Source organism: Abrus precatorius, unplaced genomic scaffold (genome assembly GCF_003935025.1).
Source record: "Abrus precatorius isolate BTA unplaced genomic scaffold, Abrus_2018 Scaffold10, whole genome shotgun sequence".
NCBI classification, from domain to species: domain Eukaryota; kingdom Viridiplantae; phylum Streptophyta; class Magnoliopsida; order Fabales; family Fabaceae; genus Abrus; species Abrus precatorius.
This window is the reverse complement of record NW_020874292.1, coordinates 17815559-17839078: the sequence shown is the minus strand read 5'-3', so window position 1 is coordinate 17839078 and position 23520 is coordinate 17815559. Positions and strand designations below refer to the sequence as shown.

The window sequence follows — 23520 nt, the reverse complement described above, 5'->3', positions numbered from 1 at the left end:
AGAGGACCTCGATGGGGGAAAGTACTTTCCCAAGAATTGTTGAGTGAGATCCTCCTAAGTCCTGATGGAGTTGGTTGGGAGTGAGGCGAACCAAGCATTCACCTTTTCAGATACCGAGAATGGGAAAAGACGGAGTCGAATAGCATCGTTGGAGACTCCGTTGTACTTGATGGTATCCGTCAATTGGAGGAACTTTGTTAGATGAAGATTGAGATCTTCATTAGGCATGCCTCCAAACTGTATAGAGTTCTGGACCATGGTTATAAGTGTTGCTTTTAATTCAAAATTGTTGGCCTCCACATTTGGTGCCGCAATGCTTCCAGGAGTGCCTCTAGTAGTGAGTGTCATGTAATCTTGGATCGATCTCCTTCCCTCTGCCATTTTTTGCTCTCTCACTTCTTTTCTTTGTTTATGAACTGTTCTTTCAATCTTCGGATCAAATAAACAAGTTGTAGAGCACTTAGAACGAGTAAAGAAATTGTGAAATAAAAAAAATTAAAATAAAATAAAAACAAAAATTATAAAATATAAAAGAAAAATTTAACAATAAACAAAACAAAACAAAATAAACACAAATTGCTTAAATCAATTAAATTTGAGATTTTCTTAATATTGAAAAAGTAATCCCTGACAACGGTGCCAAAAACTTGTTTAGAGAGCAAGTGTACCCATCGAGAAGTAATAAAGGGTTCTTAAATTAAGTTCCCGAAATATCGTTCCACAAGAATTGATTTTCAATTACTAAGAATTTCCTAATTCAATTGTTTAAGCTTCAAAGATACGAGATTGATTAAAAATAAGAATTTATAAAATTAATTATAAAACTAAGAGCAAGGAATATACTGCACGCCTTGGTTAAACTTATCGGAGAGGAACCTAGGGCATATGGGTTTTCTCATTCAATCCTTTATGTTATTTTTCTATTTAACTCTAAATTCAATTTCCTTGTGATTACCAATCATTCATACGAATACTATGAATATCCAATGGTTATGCAATATCAATATTATTTTCTCTAAATTGACATCTCCAATGGTCATGCAAGACATTAATTTAAGAAAGCTTTAGGAGCCTATGAATTTGTTAATTTAATAACGATTAGAAGAGAAAGATTGGTTTGGTCCACCTAATCCTTTGTCTCGTTTTATCCTATAGATCTATTAATTAACCGAGGTACGGTCACCTGACGATATAATTAATTAGAATTAAGAAAGAAGCGCAATAGGATAAAATCTAATCACAAAACGGAAATCAAATTTAAATTCAAATATCAAAATTCTATAAATTTATGAATAATAGTTTCCATAGCCCTAGCTATGGACTTAGTTACTCATGCTAAAGAAAAGAACTAAAACAATCATAAACAAAGCCATAATCAAAAGAAATAGCAAACTAGAGTGTAAGATGTGTTCTCGGTCTTCAAGTACGATTGCTTGAAGCTCCAAGTATCGCCAAGCATGTCCCAAGGATCCCATGCAAGAGAGACGAGATCAGATGTATTTTAGAGGCAAAGCCAAGATGTAAAAACAGTGTTCTCCCAATGGTGCCTCAGATATTTCCTTTTATAGTATTTGAAAACCCTAAAAACTTTCATAAATGGGCTTCCCGCAGATGAGCACGGCCGTGCAAGGCCTTAAGCACGACCGTGCATGGGCTCAAAGCACCTCCGTGCTTATTGAATGGGTCTGGGCATGCTGACTACTGCGAAACTCTAATCTTTCATCAATTTGGGCCCAGAATGCACCCAAAATGTACTTGTAGCCTCTTTATACCAAACTACACAATTAATATATAAATTAGTGTAAACCCAAATAAAATAAAGATCAAATATGAATATATGGGCTGTAAAAGAGGGCCTAATTACAGACTTATCAACGGTGCCAAAGAATAATCTGTTCCCTTTTAGGGTTACTTAGGTGATGCATGTGATGTACTTTGCCGACACTTAAATCCTCCATGTAGTATATTCCCTCTTCTTAGTACCATGCCTAATTATCTCCTTAGTGAGAATATTCTGAAGAAGACAAAAAGATGGATAAATTAGTACCATATAATTCAAGTATTTAGTAACTTGACTCACAAATAGTAACTTATAAGAGAGAGAGAGAGAGAGAGAGAGAGAGAGGGAACAAGTAGTGTATTAGATAGTGAAAAAGTTGGTGATAACATCACAATCCCAACCAGGGTTACCGATGATAAACCACCATTAGCATTGGCAATACTTGTGCATTGAGGAGTTGAGTGTTTAGAGAAATTAATTGCATCAAATGTCATATGATTGATAGCTCGAGAGTCAATTATCTACACATCACAGTCACCGTCATGGTGAGAGCAAATTAGAGTATTACCTTGAGTATGGTTAGTACTTGTTGTTGGAATAAGGGAAAGTTGCGGTTCTGCAGTAGCTAAAACAACTTTTCTTTGGTTGTTACTAGTGTCACCAAGATCTTGATGCTTTTGAGCTTGGAACTCGGACCCCTAATCTGAATAACTATGGAGTTTGAAGCAAGTTTCGCAAGTATGTTTAGTACCTCCGCAATGAGAATATTCGGTGTCACTGGATGAATCTTTGCCTTTGGGCTGGGTATTCACTAGCCTGGTCTGTAACTTGAGACCCTTAGAAGCGAGAACAGTCCCATGTATTTTGTTAGGATTGTCTGTCATCACTGCTTGAGGAAGGGCTTCCCTCTGAACATGCGCATAAGCTTGCTCCACTGTTAGGAATGGTTTCATCTGCAAGATATCACTCCTGATATTACCTAAGAGATCTTCAAGTCCATCCAAAATACATAGACCCGATCTTCTTGGACAAGATCATTATTGTGTTGAATGTCAATGGGGCATTCCATCCGGTTTGGATGGCAAAAATCAATTTCACACCAAAGTCCTTGAAGATCATTATAGTATTTTTCAAGAAGGCCACTGGCATGTTTGAGACATGTCACACGACGTCGAAGGTCGTAAACTTAAGACGTGTCAATACCATCAAAATATGTGGTTGCGATTGCATCCCACGCCATCTTGGCTGTGGGAAATCGAATAAAATTGCCAATAAGAGAGGAATCCATGGAGTTAATGAGCCATCCTTTAACAATCACGTTGTCAGTCTGCCAACGTCCAAGGTTAGGGTCTACTTGAGAGGGTTGTGGTAAATCGCCATTGATATATCCCAATTTGTCTTTGCCCGATATATACATCTCGACCACTTGGGACCAAAGAGCATAGTTATTGTCATCCAGTTTGATGCCAATCAGTGCAAAAGAATGATCAGTATTGATCTAAGGCGGGGCTAAAACTTAATTCAAAACTTTTGACATTTTTGTAGCCAACTTAGTTAGTGTAGGAGTAGGAGATTCTGTATCAGTGGGGGTAGAAGTAGGGATTCTGTATCAGCCAGGGAAAGGGAACGATTGATTCAGGAAATAGGGGTATGGATCGTAATCTCTGATACCATGTCAACCTGTCATGGTAAGAATCAATTTTCCTTCATAATCTTTACGTGAGATACAGGGTGATATATACATGCAAAAAACATAACTATTTCTAGCTATACACAAATTAAGACAATTATCATAATTAGATAATTACTATAATTAAAAACATATCCCCAAATTTTCTACTAAGATCTCGTAGAAATCAATTTCCTCCACAACTCACGCCAACAAATTTTGAGCTTAAACTTTCATTTCTCACCAAACTACCTTTCCCTCTCGTTTTCTCTTTGTTCTCTCACCCTCCTTTCTTAGAGAAAACTTTCTCGAAGCCAAACGTCTTCCCGATCCAAGTGGGAATCTCCATTTAGTGTGGATCTAGGTGAGCATCTGGGACTTGGTTCTCCAACTCTACTTCTTAGTTCTTGGGTTTCTCTTCTCAAAGGTTTCTATTTTCTAATAGTGAGACGATTCGATCTAAGAAAATCTATTCCAGATAAGGGGAGCTTACCTAAGCTGGCCTTATTCACTTGCTAGATGCTGAAATGTCTATATGTATAATTTTGTCTTAGCTGAAAATAAGTTAGTGTGTGAACAAACCTTAGGGTAAAACCCAGAGTAAGGGGCTGAGTGGATTGACTATTATTGGTGAATGTATTGAGCCCGATGTGTATAATAGGGTTTCCTATTGTTTTGTGAATGGTATGAAACTGTTTACGTTTGAGATAATTGCTGAAATGTTGTAGTATAATGTGCTGAGACTAGGTGATAAGTGCTGTGAAATAACGTGTTAAAATGCTTAATATATGGTTGTGTTGCATTTGTATGAAATATCGTCATACTAAGGCTAAGTCATATATTTAGAGGGCGTAGGTATGTAACGATTAGGTAATATCCCAAGCTGAGTTGTGATTTGTCTAGATCCAGGTATCGAAATGGGTTGGTCCCAGATCAAAAAATTGTAGGTTCTTTTTGGATTAGTAGGACTGTGAAACCAGTTAGAACTAAGCTATTACATTTGCATTAGGCGGGCTAGAAACGAGCTGAATGGTTGTATCGCCTTGCTAAGCATTTTCATGTACTATATTGTATGTCTTATTATATTTGTATCAGTAATTTGATTATGACTATTTATAACATAAGATCACCCTTGCATTTTGTTTGTGTTGATGTGTATTGCAATGATCATATGATGGTACATGAGTAGATGTGACAAGTGATGCAGCTATTTCTCATGTTGGAAGGTTTGATTGAGGAATGTTAGAGTCATCATGCTCTGTGGGAGAATTGTTGGCACGATCCCCCATTTTTTTTTACCAAGAATTAATGACATTTCTGCTTACCTTTCTTAATTCATTTGTTTAATTTATGAGGCATTATATTATATATAGATATATATCAGTAAAAGAGTATTTTTTTTTAAAACTGAACTCCGACATTCAAATAAACAAATAACGAGCCTCATAGGCATTTATATACAATATTCAAGTCTTTACATAAATTTCCACATTTACATCAGCTAACTCAGTGAAAATTGAATACAAGTGTTTAAAACATAAATTATATTACTTAAAAAGTATAGCCCAATAGCTTAGACCTATTACTATAACCTAGACTGAAAAAATATTCAACACCACAATTTCCCCAAAATTCCAACTTTGTTGTCCCTCAACTAGATCTCCTAGCTTGAGAAGTAGACACATTCCCTGTACCTTCTGCTCACGTACCACCGTACGATCATTGCGGTACACAGACCAACATAACAAAAAATGCAAAGGTGGGCTTATATAATTGACAACCTCATTAATGAAATATGAATGAATATAGATGAAATTATTTCAACACCTCATAACAATTAGCACACAGCATTACACAGCTTCAATAAAACAATGCAGCATGTCCAGCCCATCTAATGCAAATGCAGCGATTCAGTTTCTATCTGGTTTCACAACCTAAGTAATCCAGAGAAACTGTTCCGGTCTAGGAGAGACCCATCCCGATATCTGGATCCAAACACAGCACAACTCAATGTCCTAGGCAGCTCTAGGATGATAATGATGAATGTGATGTAGTACAGCTAAATCAGCATATTACAGCACAACAAATCTTTTATTTTTAGCTTCAGCAGTACAATAAAACACACAATTTCATCTAGATTTAATAACTCAGCCATATATATTTTCATAGCAAAACTTAGCATTTTAATATACAACTCACAATAAAAACTAAGCAGCTCAAAATATTAATTAAATATTCTAGCATATATTAACATCCTCAGCTCATTCATCACAACAGTTCAACACATCATCTTTCACCACAATATTCCAAACATTTATTATACAACAAGAAATATACTCATCCTATAATATCAAAATTTACTTGACTATATACGTTCTAGGTTCTAGCTCACGATTTAACTTATGCAGCTTACTATTCTCAGTTAGAATGGAATCATTTATATAAACATCTCAGCGTTAACTAAACGGACTGGATCAAATCAGGTAAGCTCCCCTTAGTTGGAAGGAGTTCTAAGATAGTGCTCCTAGTGGGTTCTGTAGAGAAAGATCGACCGTTTGGGTGTGAAATACAGCTTGAACAGTTCAAATTTACTCAAAATAACCCGATTTAAGTCCCTTGAGAAAGAGAGAGAAGAAACAAGGTAAAAATTGAAAACTAAGCTCTGAGAACTCACTTAGATCTCGATGAGATAGAAGATCTTGCTTTGATCGAGAAGGAATTTGGCTTCGAGAAGGTTTTCTCTAAGGGTAATAGGAGAGAAAACAAAGAGAAAATGAGAGAGAAAAGTTGTTTAGTGAGAAAATGAAGTTTCTGGGCACTGAGGCCCCTTAAATACCTCTCTAGCCCGACGCTCTCGCTTAAACGAGCTACTTCTCGCTTAAGCGAGCTCAGCTCTCGCCTGAGCGAGCCAACCCTCACTTGGGCGAGAAAACCAGACAGTGGAACCTCTCAAATTTATGATATTCTTGCTTGAGCGAGTAACACGTCGCTTGAGCGAGCTACATCTCGCCTGGGCAAGCAGCATTCTCGCTTGGGCGAGATTGCGTCCAAAGAGCTACCTATTACTCCTGCGACACCTCAGCTTGAGCGAGCACCTCTCGCCAAGGCAAGGTTACAACTGAGGTAATCCTATTTGCTCTCGCTTGAGCAAGACTAATCTTGTTTGAGCGAAATACCCTGCACCCAAACTCCAAAATTTTTCTCCCGAGTGAAATACTACTAATTCTTAATCATACTTTCTAAATTATCCAAACACTCAACACATTTAACAATCATTATTCAACTCACACTACACTTTGCATTCAATCAACATTATCATACAGCACAATAACCGCACTACTCCTTATTCGACAATTACATAACCTTTATATTCCAACATATAACTAATTCATATATGGTTCAAGTCTACGCAACTCTAATCAATCGGCTTAACAATAATTACATATAATTACATTAATCTGACAATTGTAACTTTAATTGTTTAGTTATTCTAAGTTTTAGCGATAGGTCTAGACTATTTAGCTATAATTATTGAGCAATGTAATTGTTATTTATAAAATTATATTTTGAGCTCCATGTAGAGTAATTGTTGTAAATACATATACTTATATAAATTTTTAGGTTGTATGAAATTTCCATTGAAGCTTTGTTATTCTGTTGAAGTTTAATTTTTGAATAGTATAGTATATCTTCTATACCATATATATACAATGGGAATAATGACGTATAATGTCATCGATATTGAATAGGAAATTAGATAGAACAAAAAAGATGGGAGTACTAATTAATTAATAAAAATACATAATTCAAGAATCAAGAGGAAAGAAATAATACTCAATCATTGAATCTAATATTAATAATATTTTAATTCGATGGTTAAAAACTTAAATTGAAATGAGACTTCAATCCAAACCAAACTATCATATAAAAATATTCACGTATTTGATTAACACAATATCAATCAAAATTCAAAAATCTCTGGACTTTAATCAAAATGTGTTAAATTTTGTTGCACCACTTAATTAACTCTAATTTTCTAAAATTGACTTACACACTTTAACTGAATAATGATGAATCAACCACTTTTGAAATAAAGTTAGAACAAAATACTTTTACTTTATGAAATTAAATATATTAGAGAAAAAAATAGAAAACCTAAATTTAGAATACATGTTGCAAACCATTCTCAAGAATGTTGCGCTTCCTTAGTCTTTGAATTAGATAATGAAATTACTCCTTCATAAGTAAAAGAGCACGAAAATTTAGAGTTGAGAAAAGAGGAAAGAAGATGTAAAAGAAGAAGAAAATTTTAAATTGAAATTAAATCTATCAATGTGTTTGTTCTTCTTCATCTTTTATTTTATTAGGTTCAAAATTTTAAAATAGAAGATAATCAAAATTCTAATGACAAGTAATCTTATTAAAAATTTGAAAATAAGATTGCACCAAATTTGAAATTTGAAAAATTCATAATGATGAAAATAAAAAAGAAGATTGGTTTGAGAAAAAAGCTTGAAGGTATTAGAGGGACTTTAAGAACCAATAATAATTGTGAAGATAAAGGAAAACCTAGAGAAGATGATTGTTGTTCTATTTGAAAGTAAATCCAATTTGGAGTTAGAAGAACCTAGGATGATAAATTACAAATACTTACATAATTTAGACTCTAATGGGTCCCATTAAGATTTAATTAGTATTTTAATTTAGTTATTTTAATATTAGTTATGACTTGCTTTAAACTTTATCTATGATAAAATTTTATTATTTTATTTAGTTTAGTTGGTTTTGAGCTTGTTGGCACAAGAAGTCTGTTAGGGTTGTGTTTGTTTTGGTTTATGAGCGCTAGACATATATATGTTCTTGTAGACACACTTTTGATTAGTTTTGAATGCAATTTGAGATTAAACACTCTTTTTGAGAGCTTGTGACTCTAAGTTCTTGAGTGAACAAATTTTTCTTAATCTTATCAAGAGACCAAGACTCTTGTGTCGATCGTTCCTTTGGCTAATCAATCTTGCGATTGTGTGCTATCTTCTTCATCTTTGTTCTATTTTCACTTTTATTATTTTTCTTCTTGTCTCAATTCTTGTTCTTACCTAATAATTCTATTTTTATGGTCTGCAATTCAATTCAAGATCGTTTAATTCAGCTACACAAATTATGTTTGTCATCACATAATCTAAAGAAAGATATACTCTAAATGATTTATAATCTCTTAGAACAGATTTGTAACTTGCTCAGTTATTTCATGTCAGAATTTGCTTTCGTTTAACTTTGTGCTCTAAATATAAATTATAGCCTTAGATGTTAGCTTTCAAATGACATTGGAATGAGTCCAATTAAATATTTGTAGACTGGATATGGCCTAAACACTACATATTGGTTAGAATCCGTATTTTCCTCCTTTTCTTCCGATTCAGGCTAGCTGTAGATGCTTTGATTCAACCTTTAACTTCTACATGAGAGTTGTAGGCTCATTTGTTTTCTTTCTTACAAAATAAGAATCTTATTAAAACGAGATTTAAAATTTAAATTATAAATCAAATACTAAATAGTGTTAAATATACATTATGCTAAAATAATTAAATTAAAGTCCAAGCAAGACTTTTTTCTTAAAAAAAAAAAGTAGTTCAAATCACTTCAATACAAAAGAAGATTAATATATCAAATATAAAAAAGTTATATATATCAAAGAACCAATTATGTGTAAATTTGAACCAAAGGCAAACGCCCTTACGCTTCCCTTTGTTAGACAATTATAGAAGAAGCTTGCGCAAAGAGTAACAAAGTTACAAAGAGAGTTTTAAATAAGATATTTTTATTTTATTATTGATTATTTTAATTTTATATATATATATATATATATATACACACACACACATACTTATGGACATGTTAACAAGATTGAACTATGCATCGTGAAATTGAAGTATTTTACAATGTCCGCAAGTACAAACAATCTCACAACACATAGTAATTAGGTTTAGGGAAGGACTTATATGCCCATCCCTCAGTCATACAGTCTTCAGTCTTACAACTCTATCTTAAAAATTTTAAGTCTCTATTATACATCAAAAATAAAAAAAATTAAACTAATTAAAAGTTAGAGTATCATACTAGGAACACAATGATGCAAATTAATTTTCAAATGGATACTCAATCACTTGCAAAGGCCAAAAAATTGATGATGCTAGAGAGAGATAGAGACAGGAGATGAGAGAAAGAAGAAAATGGAAAGTGAGGAAGAAAAAGGAGGATGTGCAGTTTGATGAGTTTCGCACATTATAGATTAAAAACTGATTTAATGAAACAATGCGTTTTATATGTTCAATTACAGATGAATTTATCCATTTATAAATTAGCCAAAGACAATTACAGATGAAAAAATCTGTTTGTAAATAGACAGACAAAAACTCGATAAAAATGATCATATTTACAGATAGATTTTTCTCGTTTGTAACTTCCGCTATAAATTTTCTCCTAATTTTTAAATTACAGACAGAAAGTCTATAATTCTGTCTATGAATTTTCGCGTCAAATGGTGGGCTATATTATAGACAAAAAATATAAACGAAAAAATCCGTTTATATTATAGACAAATTTCTCCAAAAAATAAAAAGTAAAAAATTTTAAATATCCGCTTATAAACTCATTTGTATTACAAACAGATTTTTTGTATATATATTTTTCATCTATATATAGCGTGTTTGTGGTAGTGAGTAATTAAATTAAGTGACTAGAGTTTGATTATAGTGTTTAATTTAAAAAATTTAATTGAAATTAAAATATAAAAAGCTTGTTTGTCATCAAATTAGTAGCCTAATTTATAAAGACATTTCAATATTGTTAAATAATAATGTCATTTAATTAAAAATTATTACATATAATTTTTAATTGAAATCACGCTAATAGAAAAAAAAATGTTAAATTTAAAAAAGTTTATAACTAAAACCAAAATTAATATAATTAACATTTATGGTTTTAAAGTATCATGTAAGATTTTTATTTTCAGTAAACTATTCTGTCTACGGATAATTTGTTTCAAGAAAAATATCCATAAAACTTATTTACCAGTTCCTCAATATATAATCCAGAATCGCATCGTTACCGACAAACATACTTTTGAACTTCTCTGACATTATTTAATTTACTAAAGTTATGTTATTGTGAATTTCAGTTTACATAATGTAGCGAATAAAATTATTATGAAATAAATCGTAGCAAATGTATTTAGAGCTGTATAATGGACTAACTCGGCTCATTTGGATTGATTTTCAGAGGGTTGAGTTTATCAATGACCTAATTCAACTCGGCTACTTTTTAAGTGAGAGAAGAAATGATAATCCGACTTAATCCATTAACCTAGTGCATTGATTTACCAAATTTAAAAATTATGTATATGAATTTAAAATTATATAAAAATAAGAATACAAATGTTGAAATAAATATTAAAAAATAAAATATCAAAATGGATTAATTAATTAATTTTACATAAATGTCAAGTACTATATGAGTCAACTATTTAGCTCACTCAAAATTGCTGTACCAAATCAATTCATGAGTTGTACCCCATTTTAATTGTCCTAAATGTGTAAGATAATCTAAAATTATATTGAAAAAAATCTAAAAATACACATAATATCAAGAGCTCCAAACCATTTTAACAAAGTTTAAATTTTAATATTTACAAAATATTTTATATGTTATATCTAAGAATTATTAGCTTTTTATATTTATTAATTAATTTAAAAGTTTTCTATATATTTAATTAACTAATAGTATAAAAATTTAAGTTGACAACGCTTCTAATGTAAACATTTTTAAAAAGTGCCAAGAGTCTTAATTTTTATTGTATTATTCGTCTTATTTATAGTGTTAAACAAAATATATCAAACCACATACAAGAATGCTTTTTGAAGTTTTTTCGTTTATTCGATCCATAATTATTACTTACGATTCAGCATGTTTATCTTTTGGAATGTGATTACTTAAAGAACTTACATAAGGATCGGTACCTTGCTTCCTATAGCAATAAAAGAATCTAATTAGATTACCATAAATAAGTGGCCAACGACAAAGAGAAATGCAGGTTCTAAAATTGGCATTCAACTCGGTTTCTAAGTGTAACTATTAACCAACGAATGGCCACTTCCACATTTTCCTCCCTCTCATGCACTCCCCAAAGCAGATTGCTATCCAATCAGAAGACACACACACCATCCCCATCCATGTCATTGTTATCGCCCCAAGTGGGACACAAAAGCCTCTACCACCCTCTAAGACACAATGTTTCTCCAATTCCCATGATGAAGCCTAAGAGAATTCGTGTTGGTGGCCTTGTGAAGGCATCAATGGATAATAAAAACGTTGAGGTATTCTCCAAGGAACATCTTGCTGTGTCTTTGGCTAAGTATGTTGCTGATCTATCCAATAAATTCATCAAAGAAAGAGGGTACTTCACTGTGGCTTTGTCTTCTGGCTCTATCAAGTACCTCAGGTAACATTTCCTTTTTCCCCTTATTAAGCTATATGGGTAGATAGAAATCACTGATAAAATGTGTACAAGGACTTGTAAGGTTTTTTCTTTGGAAAAGCTTGGCAATCAATTATTGATGATACAATGTCAGGAAGCTGGTGGAACCTCAGTATTATAACTCTATCGAGTGGTCAAAGTGGCATATATTCTGGGTGGAAGAGAAAGTGGTGCAAAAGACTCACGTTGATAGCAACTACAAGCTTACTTATGACGGATTTATCTCCAAGGTACACACACATATACATCTGTGTAAAATTTCCTGAACATCTAAAATCCAGCTTTCTGCAGTATCTCAATCTTCTCTTTTCTAAACTGATTTTCCTTGATCCTGCACTTATATACATAAGCATCACACAGACACACACACACGTGTAGAATAATTTTTAAAAATTTTAGTATAATAAATATTTTCTAATAAATAATTCTTGTATTTTTATTTCAAAGGATTGTATTTAAAATTTGTCTATTTTTTTGATTTAAGATGAATATTACAATATCACGTGGAATACATATTTCATAGCCAAACCTTAATTTATTATACAAAAAATTTAAGCGAAGCATCATAAATGGCTTTTGTATTATTTTTTCTTATAATTGAAAATCCTTCCAATAAGTAGTGTAATAAAAGTGAACAATAAAGTCAATGTTTTATCAACATGAAATTTTAATTTAGATAAGAAAATAATACCAAAAACACTAACATTTCGCCTTTTTTTTCCCCCAATTTATTGATTCCTGCTCTCATTGTTATCTTTGGCAGGTGCCAATTCCTCCACACAATGTCAACACTATTGATGATGCCTTACCAGCTGATGGAGCAGCTGATGTATATGAGACAACTCTGAGACGGTTGGTTACAAGCAATGTGATAGCTAAATCAACTAGTGGTTTTCCAAAATTTGATCTTGTGCTTTTGGATATGGGCCCTGATGGGCATATAGCTTCTCTGTTCCCAGGTCATCCTACACTCTCTGAGACTAAAAAGTGGGTTACCTTCCTCAAGAATGCACCTACCCCACCACCAGAGAGGATCACCTTTACCTTGCCAGTGATCAATGAATCTTCAAACATAGCAATGGTGGTCACTGGTGCTGGTAAAGCAGATGCAGTGTACTCTGCACTACAAGAAGCTCCTAGCGATTATAAACTCCCTGTTCAATTGGTTTCACCTAAAGATGGAGAATTCAAATGGTTCTTAGATAAGGGTGCTGCTTCAAGGCTATATAGGTAGATCTAAGTAATTGGTGAATTTCTATATAAGTATACAATCAGTTTCAAAAGGGAAAATAAGGCATTAAGATTGGATTGCTTGCCATGACCAAAATTATATAAAGGTTTTTTTATAGAGGTGTTTACTGTAGCTAGTACACAAGACTGTCAAGAAGTTGGGCTTTTCTTTCTTATATTTTAATTTTAATGGATACTATTTCAGTATCCTAAAGTGTATGATTTCTTTGTTAGGTTTCCGACAAGGATGATTGAATACAATAATGATATTTATTTATTCAATATTGTTTATATTGTATCATTTAATCTTTTCTACTTCTATAATTTCTTGTGAAATTTTAGTTAGGAAGTGGAGAACAAAATCATAACAAAATATCAGTAACGAAGAATTGAGAAGCTATTTGAACCAAGTGAACTCTTCTGTGAGGATTTAAAGTTGGGCGTTCTCTTCTTTTTTATGCGCCTATTTTCTGAATGTTGCAGATCTTTAAGGATGTTGAGGAACGTGTTAGCATCTCATAATCTTCATGAAATGTCTTACTGCAATAATATTACAAACAATTACCAGCAATCCGTATCTTTTAACATCAATTTTGAGAAGATTGATGTTCAGGTTTCTTTGCAGAATCTACACATTAAAGAAGTCCACCGAATGAATAGAAATGACCGCAATATTTTTCATTAGAAAAGGAGCAAGCTATATAGCTTCAATTCTCTTGAGACTTTGTATGTTAAATTGCTAGTAATTTACCCCTGAACATCTAAACTCTAGCTCTCAGCAGTATCTCATTCTTCTCTTTTCTTCGGACTGATTTTCCATGATCTCACATGTTTGGCCTATATGACAAATATAATTGTATGCAAACACATTTTTATTTGGAAAAAGTTCATTGATCCATGATTTAGACTCTAATTTTTGAAAGCAAACAATTCGACATCTTATATTTTTAAAAGCGTGTAAAAAAATCTTTCTGTTACTCAATTGATTAATTTATTCATTTTTAAAATAAAAATTACTTTAAAAATATCTTATGGGAGATTAGAGATTTAAAAATATTTTTGTCTAAAAAATGAAGAAATTGAATGTCTGAATAACGGAATGACTTCTTTGTATATTTTTAAAAGTCAAAGTCTAAATACAGCATACAAGGAGGTAAAATAGACTTTTTTCTTCTTATTTTGATCTAAGCACTTCTATTTGATTACAAGAACATCTTAATTATTATGTTTTGATAGAATTTAGATTATAATATTGTATGATTTAATTGATATTTTTTCTCATTAATTTTTTAGCTTGTAGTTATCATTTTAATTGGTTAATCTATATATTTTTTCTTTGTTTAGTAAATTCAAAATAAAAAAATATAAATAAAAAGAACTAAGTTCAGTCACAAAGAGAAAAAGTCGAAGAAAAAAGAAAAATGTGACTAAAACTTTTATACAATTAATTTTTTTTTTGTTAAAATAAAAAATATTTTTATTTTTTTATTTAATATTAATTTTATTATTTATTTTACAAATAAAAAATTAAATTAATTGAAATAAATACACATTTTTATTTCTAGTTACTATGTTCACATAATATCTTTCTTTTAATTACTCCCAATTAAGTGTTTATGTTTGTTGCTAACTTTTATCCTTATAAATGTTTTAAAAATTAAGAAAAAATTAAGGCAGAATTAGTAAATCGATCTTTAACTTTATTTATTATCTTTGTTTGATTATCTAACTTCTTTTTTTATTTTAGTCTTTTAAATTTATTTTATATTTTATTTTGGTCCTTTAACTTGAAATGTGTTTTAAATAATTTTTTATTTATTATTTTTGTTAACTCTATTTCTTTTTTATCTTTTTCTACTAGTACTATTTAATTATCATCTCTTTGTTTTCTTATCTTACTATTGATGTTATTTACCAAAATCAAACTTTCTTTTTTACCTCTTTCTTCTCTTATTCTTCTTTTTTTTTTTCAATTTTCTCTTTCCACATCATCATCATTTTCTTCCTCTTTATCCTTTTTCTATTGTGAATGGTTGTTGCATTTTGCTTCATAGTAGCATTAAATAGAGATAGTGCTGGAAAATGAACGATGGTAGTGGTGTGATTATATTAAATAGCAATGAATATGCTATATTAGTGTGTATAGCGTGAATGAGCATAGAATGAGGAAAGGGTAAATGTTGGAGTTTTTAGTGAGAGCATGAGAGTAAAATTAAGAAAAAAAAATAGAAAAGTGTTGGGTGTATGAGAGAAAAAACAGGCAAAATGAAAGTATGATGCATATATGTATGTTAATAAAAATGTGAGTAAATGAAGAGAGAGAACAATATGATGCATATATGTATGAAAAAATGAATATATGTATGTTGTGTAGTGATTGAGGGTGGAAGGAGATTGCACATGTAATGTTGTGTGAGTACATAAGCTAGTGGAATGGCTGATTCATGCAAGTTTTTTATTTTTTATTTTTGTTTTCAAATGTACATTTTAAAATAAAATGTACTTAGTTAAAATGAAGTTGAATTGATTTTCATTTTAGTTTCAAAAATGAAGTTGAATTAATTTTCAGTTTAGTTTCAAAACTAATTTAACTCAATTCTTCAAATAAAAATAAAGCTTTTTATTAACAACTTTTAATCATCTCTTACCATTATTATTGCTACTATTATAGCGCTTACCATTGTTGTGTAGTTGCTATCACTACTAGTGCAACTACTATTACTAATTGACCTTCCTTGTTAGCACTATCACCATTACCCTCATTATTGTCTCTACACAATCACCCATTGCATTGCTATCATCATTGCATTACCTTCATTGTCACTATCATTCTCACCATTATTACTGCCAAAACCATGAATCATTGATTGTCATCATCATCATTATTATTACCATCATTGATTACCACCTTCATTGTTATCCTTTAGTCACCTACCACCATTGTTGTCGTTACTAGCATTACTATTACTACCACTAACCACCACCATTTTATTGATGTCATTACTGCCATATTGATTATTGTCACTATAACCACTAATATCTACTTTCACTATTGATACTATCTTCACTATTACTATTACCACAATCACTATCACCACACCATTGATTGTCACTGTCATCATTATTAATATTACCATATCCACTACTTTTATTATTATTTTTTTATTGATTTCCTCGAGTACCTACCTTCTTTGTCACAATTATCATTGTCGTCATCATTATCACCAACCACCATATTTGTTAGCACCACTTGTATCAACCATCACCACCATTATCATCACTATCACCATAACCATTCACCATAAACATCATTACACTATAAGCAACTCTGTCGCATGGATCCTTAGGTGATTTTGCTCAATGTTTGAAGACTTATTTTCTTGCCTTAAACTTGAGAAAAATTAAGGTTGAATGAAGGCTATGGTAGAGGTGCCATTAGAATAGAACTAAGAAATAACTTTTTTAATCACTTAGGGATGAAATTCTAATTGGTCTTCGAGAAATTTTCCCTGAGAGATAACTTTTTTTTTTTTATTTCCTTTTGCTTAGCCAATCTGAAAACTCCTTTGTGATATAAAATGATGCCACCTTTGCTCTAAGAAATGGACTCAATCATAGTTGCTCTTAATTATAAGTAAACCAAGGGTATTTTAAGTATTTCAAAATCTAGGAGCAATTTGATAGTTTTAATTAAATAAGTGATGATAGTTTCAAAAATTTACTTTCAATTCTCCTAGTTCATTTATCTTTCTCTAAATTAGGGTTATTAAGCATTAATATTGTTTATTTCTTCTTAACTAAAGTCTTAATCCAACTTCTACTAATCAAGAGTATTTTGGTATTTTCACTTATCAAGTTAGAATATTTTAAAAATGATGATTGAATATTTGATAAAAATTATTATTTAAATTTTTTTAACATGTTACATGTCACCCTTCTTGCTTCAACTAGTGACAACCTCTAAAAAATTGTTATTGTCAATTAGTATTAATGTAATATACTAATATTTTAAAATTATGATATTAAAAAAATATATTAAAATTTACTTATATAATATCTTAGTCACATTTGTTTAATTTTCTATCCTCTAATATGTCGTAAAACTTTAATTATTTTTTATTTTTGTAAGCCATTTGTATTAATTACTTGATATTCACATTGTAGTTACAGTGATCTAAATAATTACATTTAACACATTAAGTTTTTTATAATTTTTTTCTAGTTAGGGTGATAACCATTTTCATAACCCTATTATTTTAATTTCTTTATGTCATTCTACAAACTCCTTTGTTTGGTTATTGTAGAACCTAAGTGGCCCTATCACTAAGAAAATGAGCAATATTTTGAGTCTATGTTTTGAGCTTTTTCTTTGAGTCAATAGGCTTTTAATTGTGCTTAATTGATTAATTTCAGCTATTTTAATCCAAGCTGCATTAGTTGAGCTTTAGTGAAAAAATCTCCTTAATTTCATTACTTTGACTATTCTAACCTTTGTTCATTAAGTCTATAATATTTGTTCCTGAGGTTTAAACTTTTGAGGACATTCCTATTTCTATAGAAAGTTTATTCATAGAGCTTTACTTTGATATATCATTTGTGAATTTTGGATTTTAGACTTGGAAGATATAAGCATTTAAAGCTAATGATGATTTGTTTACAAAAATTGATTACTTTTGGTACAGAAAGGAAACACTCCAGAAGAATGTGTCAAAGTACTAAAAGTGATCACTATTCTCACAAAAAGTGATCACTCAAGAACTTGTTTTGAAGAGTTCAGTCTACACATTGACATTATCCTGCACATATAGTGGACACTCCAGAGAGCTTTTCAAGGGAGAAGCCCACGCATTGAGACTATTTGTACCCAAAGTGAGTGTTCCAGAAGCTTTATTAAAGAAATGTCATGCGCGTTGACATTTTCTGAGCAAAAAGTGATGATCCGCAAGTTGTTTTATGTTAAAGACCCTACGCGTTGTTACTTTTTGCCTGAAAAGTGATAACGCAAAGTGCTGTTAAGAAATATGGCTATGCATGGCTCCTTTCTGCGCCAATAGTGATAACGCCAGAAGCGCGTGAATGTTATAAAAAGCTAGAAACTTAGATTTTTGGGATCTTTTCTCATTTTTCCTTTTCTAGACTCTTAAAGGGAGAGAGAGAGCTTTGGGAGCAGTTCTCAAGGCTCAATCTTAGGGTTACTCACTTCTTTACACTTTTCTTCTCTTTTCTTCTGAATATGGTTTTGATCTGAACAATAATTGTTTGCTTGATTCAATCCATATAAATGTATAATTAAGATAAATTCACTTAGAAAGGTTCCATCACTTGTCATCTTTTTTTTTTTTGTTTCCCATCCATGTTAATTCGGATCCGAATCGGGTAATTACAAAAGGGAAGTAATTTACTATTTATAAAAGTAGCAGTTTTTTGATTACTTTGACAATTTTTATTCTTAGGAAGCACCAACTTAAGAAAAAGGCAAAAAAAAATAAATTACAATTTAACGTAATTAGCATGAATGTGTTGAGTCTCATTTTGTGGCAGGTTGTTTGTTACTGTTATACTAGAACTCGCCACAAAATGAGACTCTGCGTATTCAGATGCTCTCCACAATCACATGTTCACACACAACTATGTTTCATGTTTTTACTTAATGGCATGCACATTAACCTCGCAATGGACATTGCATATACACTAGCTGTAACACCTTAAATTAATTTTCAAGTAATAATTTCGCAAAATGAGAGTAATAAAATTTTCATTTAAATAAAAGATCTCATCACAGAGTTTCATAAAACAGTTCAAAACAATAAAGGATTACAAGTTTATATCAAAGACTGCTACATGACTAATTTAGTTACATCATAATTTTAAGAATATAATCTAAGTCTTATAGCAGTTCATCCTTCCTTCACTGAGTCCGGTTCTGATCGTTTTGGTCATCTAAAAAATAAATGTAAGGGTGAGTACTCTACACTATCCAACACCCATAAACATAAAGACTCACCTCAAATACTACACATTTGCTAACATATTTTAAATCATGCATCCACAAGACAAAGATCTTAATCTCAGTCACAATCATCATTCATCATCTATTCCAATTCAAAATACAATCGGTGCACTCACTGCACCAATATTTCACACATGTGCGCTTATCGCACCTAGCTACACTCACTGTGGCACTATTATCACAGTTTCACACCATGAATGGTCACCAGTTACCCTCGCTTCACGGATACCGCTCAACAAAGGTGTTAGTCAAGGGTCTAGTCGGGAGGAGAGTGTATGGCTTGTGGTGCACCCACACTCACTATTGGTGTCACCACTACTCTCTCTTCTCCAAGGCATCTCTACCATCCCCGTCTTCCACACCTCCAGTGTATCGCTGAACCATCCAAAGCATATCATACATGACATACTTTGCCCACATTTATTCACATTACATGGCACAGAGACCCATATTCATTTACAGTACACAACACATAGGCTCATAATTCATTCACAATACTCGACACATATGCCATTATTCCATCACACAACATATCAACAGGTCATCCATATCCATTTCCAACCATCTATATCATTCAATCATCATTCCTCAATATGCTCACACATATTCTCAATCAAGGGTATGTCAACCCCACAATCAACTCACATTTCACTCTAAACACATAATAATTTTCATCAAATCACACATTTCCTACTCTCTATCTTAGCCACATCACAATATTCAATGAAATAAACGGTAAACTAAACACAATGAGATAGGGTAAAGTCCCCGCTTACCTCAAATGAAGACCCACACACCAAATCAACAAGGTAGGCGCTCCCCCACACGAACTTTGACCTAAATACATAGAAGAACCCCATGAGAACCCAAGGAGAACTGAGAAAATAGTGAGTGCAAACGAAAAATCATAAACCCTAACCATGGAAACTCACCTCCAAGCGTTCCCAACACGAATCCAACCTTCAATCTAGCTCACGATTGGCTTTGGAGGTAATTTAATTGGTAGAATGAGGTTTAGGATTGAGAGGATCAAAGAGATTTTGAAGAGGGAAGATGGGAAATCAATTTCCCTAATCCTAACCCCTTCAAATACCTCTTTGCTCATGACACTCTCGCTACAGCGAGGCTTCTCTTGCTGCAGCGACACCCCCTGTCGTTACAGGAAAAATATAAGAGAAAACTGCACCTTGGTTTCTGCAGATTCTCGCTACAACAAGGCCCTCTCGCTAAAGCGAGACTGCATCCAAAAATACACTCTAAACGGTTGCTTTGTCGCTACAGCAAGACACTCTCACTACAACGACAAGGTGATAGTTTCACCCCTTCCTCTCAGGGCTCTCTCGTTACGGCGAGAACACCCTGTACCAAAACACTTAGCCAAAATTCAGTCTAACCCCAAACATACATATATATTCTTACAATCGCGTATTTATCCATACGCATTCATACACACATCATTCAATATTCATCACACATTCACGTGAACTCTAAAGATGATTGTGTAGACCCATTTTTTAAGATAACAATCTGCCACTTTCAGCCATTTTCATCGTTCTAGCAACCATAACTGACAAGTCCCGATCCTAAATCATGTAAGCCAATACCTCCAAACAACTGGAAAATAGGTCATAGAACACATTCTTCTTGTGTTACTATGTTAATTTCACCCATTTTTTAAGATAACAATCCGCCATTTTCATCATTCTAGCAACCATAATTGACAAGTCCTGATCCTAAATCCCGTAAGCCAATACCTCCAAACAACTAGAAAATAGGTCATGGAACACATTCTTTTTGTGTTACTATGTTAATTTCAACTAACACTTTTAAGAAGTTTATATCAACAAGTAAAGTGTATAAATAAGATAATCTGGATCCAACTCGAGTTGCGCACCTGAATGTGGTGGGTCAGTTTACCATTAGAGATTTTTTGCATACATATTCAAACTCGAGACCTTACTTGAGCGATACTAAGCTGTTTGCCACTCGGACCAATCTCTATTGGTCCATCACTTGTCATCTTTTACCTATAAATTGTAACAAATTTCACATTTAGAATGCTCAAACTCATTATGAAAAGAACTCATTATCAATTTCTTTTCATCACAAATTATAATTTCTTATACTTCTTATTATAAAAGAATCAAATAACTAATTTCTATGAATGATGCTCAAAATTATTTCCATGAACAAGTCTTATAATAATGCTCACATACATTCATCATAATTCTTATAACCATCCATCTTAAGCATGTCCCATCACATCACAACCATGCTAAGAGGAAAGCCTAATGTGATTAACATCACATTGGCCAAAACACACCATCACATAAAATATCATTTTATCATTACTATTCCCATGCACTTTTATGAAACTTAAACCATTAAAATGAGATATTTGCTTCCAAAAATCTCATTAAGTTATGCAAAAATAAGACTTCAAGTACTTTTTCCATTAAGTTTTCAAAAATACTAGATAAATTGGTTCTTTGAAAAAAAAAAAGGTATTTTTTTTCTTAAATAAGTGCATTTTATTTTTCAAGGAAAATCTAAAAGATCAAAAATTAATAATTTCATAACACAACACTACATATTAAAAATAAAATATTAACTCATTACAATCAATCCAAAGAATTCAAAAAGAAATAGAACCATAACTTTAGAGAAGCAAAGTAAATAAAGAAAGTATTCATCAAATTTAATGAATTTAAGAGCATTAATCTCTTATATTCATAAATCTACTCAAAATAAGAGAAATATTCAATGAACCTGTGATGAACATCAAGAATGTATTCATCAAAAGCAAATCATGAATAAAGTTATAAATCATTCGAGAACCAAAGTTACAATAAGTAAATATAAATTAAAATGAAAAGATTCAAAAATTTATTTTATCATAGCCATGGGATTCTAGGAAAATCCCTTATCATTTGCTTTAGTTAAACTTCATCAAGGTAGTTATAAGGTCATTTCTCATGTACATAAAGAAGTTTAGGTACGCTGATAAAGAAGAAAATTTGAACTTCAACAAGTCCAAGGACTCAAGGATTCTTGTCATAGATTTGAAGCAAAGTGTTTTCAAGTTTCAAGCTTTAAGAAATTCTAAGTACATTTAGGAACTTCAAAAATAACTCAAGAAAACTTAAGAGAATTTCAAAACCTCACAAGAACATAAACTCATTTTCAAAAAAAAAAAAAAAAAAGAAAGAAAGATTTGAATCTTGGTGCAAGGATTTCAATTCCCAAATGTCCAATTAATGAGCTGAAATGATACCTAAGTCATGATGATATAGTTAAGGTAATGGAATGAAATTGAATTGACTCCATTTGGTTAGAATCAAATCAAGTTAGCTATCTTACAATTGAATTGCAACTAACTTCCTAACTTCTTATTAGATTCTAATTAATTATTATACAATCATGTCACAAGTCTTCTCCTTTCTTTCTTCTTCCATGTCCAGTGAAATTGCAAGCTTATATATAACCTATAGTTTTTTCTTTTTTAAATTTTCTCAATATTTTAAGGCTTATCATTGGACTTGAACTCAAGAAAAAAAAGGTTGAAAAACATCCATGTGTGATGGTATAATTGAAAGAAAACCAGAAAAGACATTTTAGTTACTTAAGAATGAAATTTTAATAGTTCTTTCAAGAAATCTTTACTTATGGATAAGTTTCATTGTTTTAATCATTTAAATCTATCCATGACTATGATTTTTATGTTTTTTTATTGTGAAGAAAGTCTTATCATTGCTCTTTAAAATTTATTCTCCAAATTATTCAAATTTATGAGTAAACTAAGAGTAGTTGAGTATTTCATTTTTAGGAATAATTTAGTATTTTTTTTACTTTTATAAGTGAGTTATTTTTTAGATTTTAGTTCTAATTCTCCTAATGCATCTAGCTTTATCCAAATTATAATTATTAAGTCTTCATTTTATCAATTAACTTTTTATTATATTTTTATTCTAAGTTTTTGCTAATTGAGGATATTTTAGTGTTTTCACTTAAAAATTTATAATTTATTAGAAAATTATATTTAAAGATGTAAGAAATAATAGAATATATTCTATATAAATTTGAGGATGTTACATGGATAGTACTCCACTCAATGAAACATGAACTCCAATCGAGAAAAAATAAAAATAAATTGTTACAAATAATCTTTTTTTTTTAATAAATAATTAGTTTTCAAATTGTAAAATATATTATAACTTACAAAAATATTTCTACTTTCTCATTCAGCTATTCTTCTTTTTTGTTCTTCTTCACTGTATAAATAACTTTGGATTCTATGA

The 23520-nt window shown here is 31.4% G+C and overlaps 1 protein-coding gene across 1 annotated transcript; it reads left to right on the top strand.

The window, feature by feature from the left end:
• The first annotated feature begins 11590 nt into the window (after nt 1–11590).
• Nucleotides 11591–13354, top strand: LOC113852846 (probable 6-phosphogluconolactonase 4, chloroplastic). Its single transcript, XM_027483232.1, has 3 exons — nt 11591–11946; nt 12077–12212; nt 12746–13354. The coding sequence occupies exons 1-3, from the start codon at nt 11591–11593 to the stop codon at nt 13214–13216; spliced, it is 963 nt and encodes a 320-aa protein (XP_027339033.1). The 3' UTR covers nt 13217–13354.
• Nucleotides 13355–23520: the final 10166 nt, after the last annotated feature.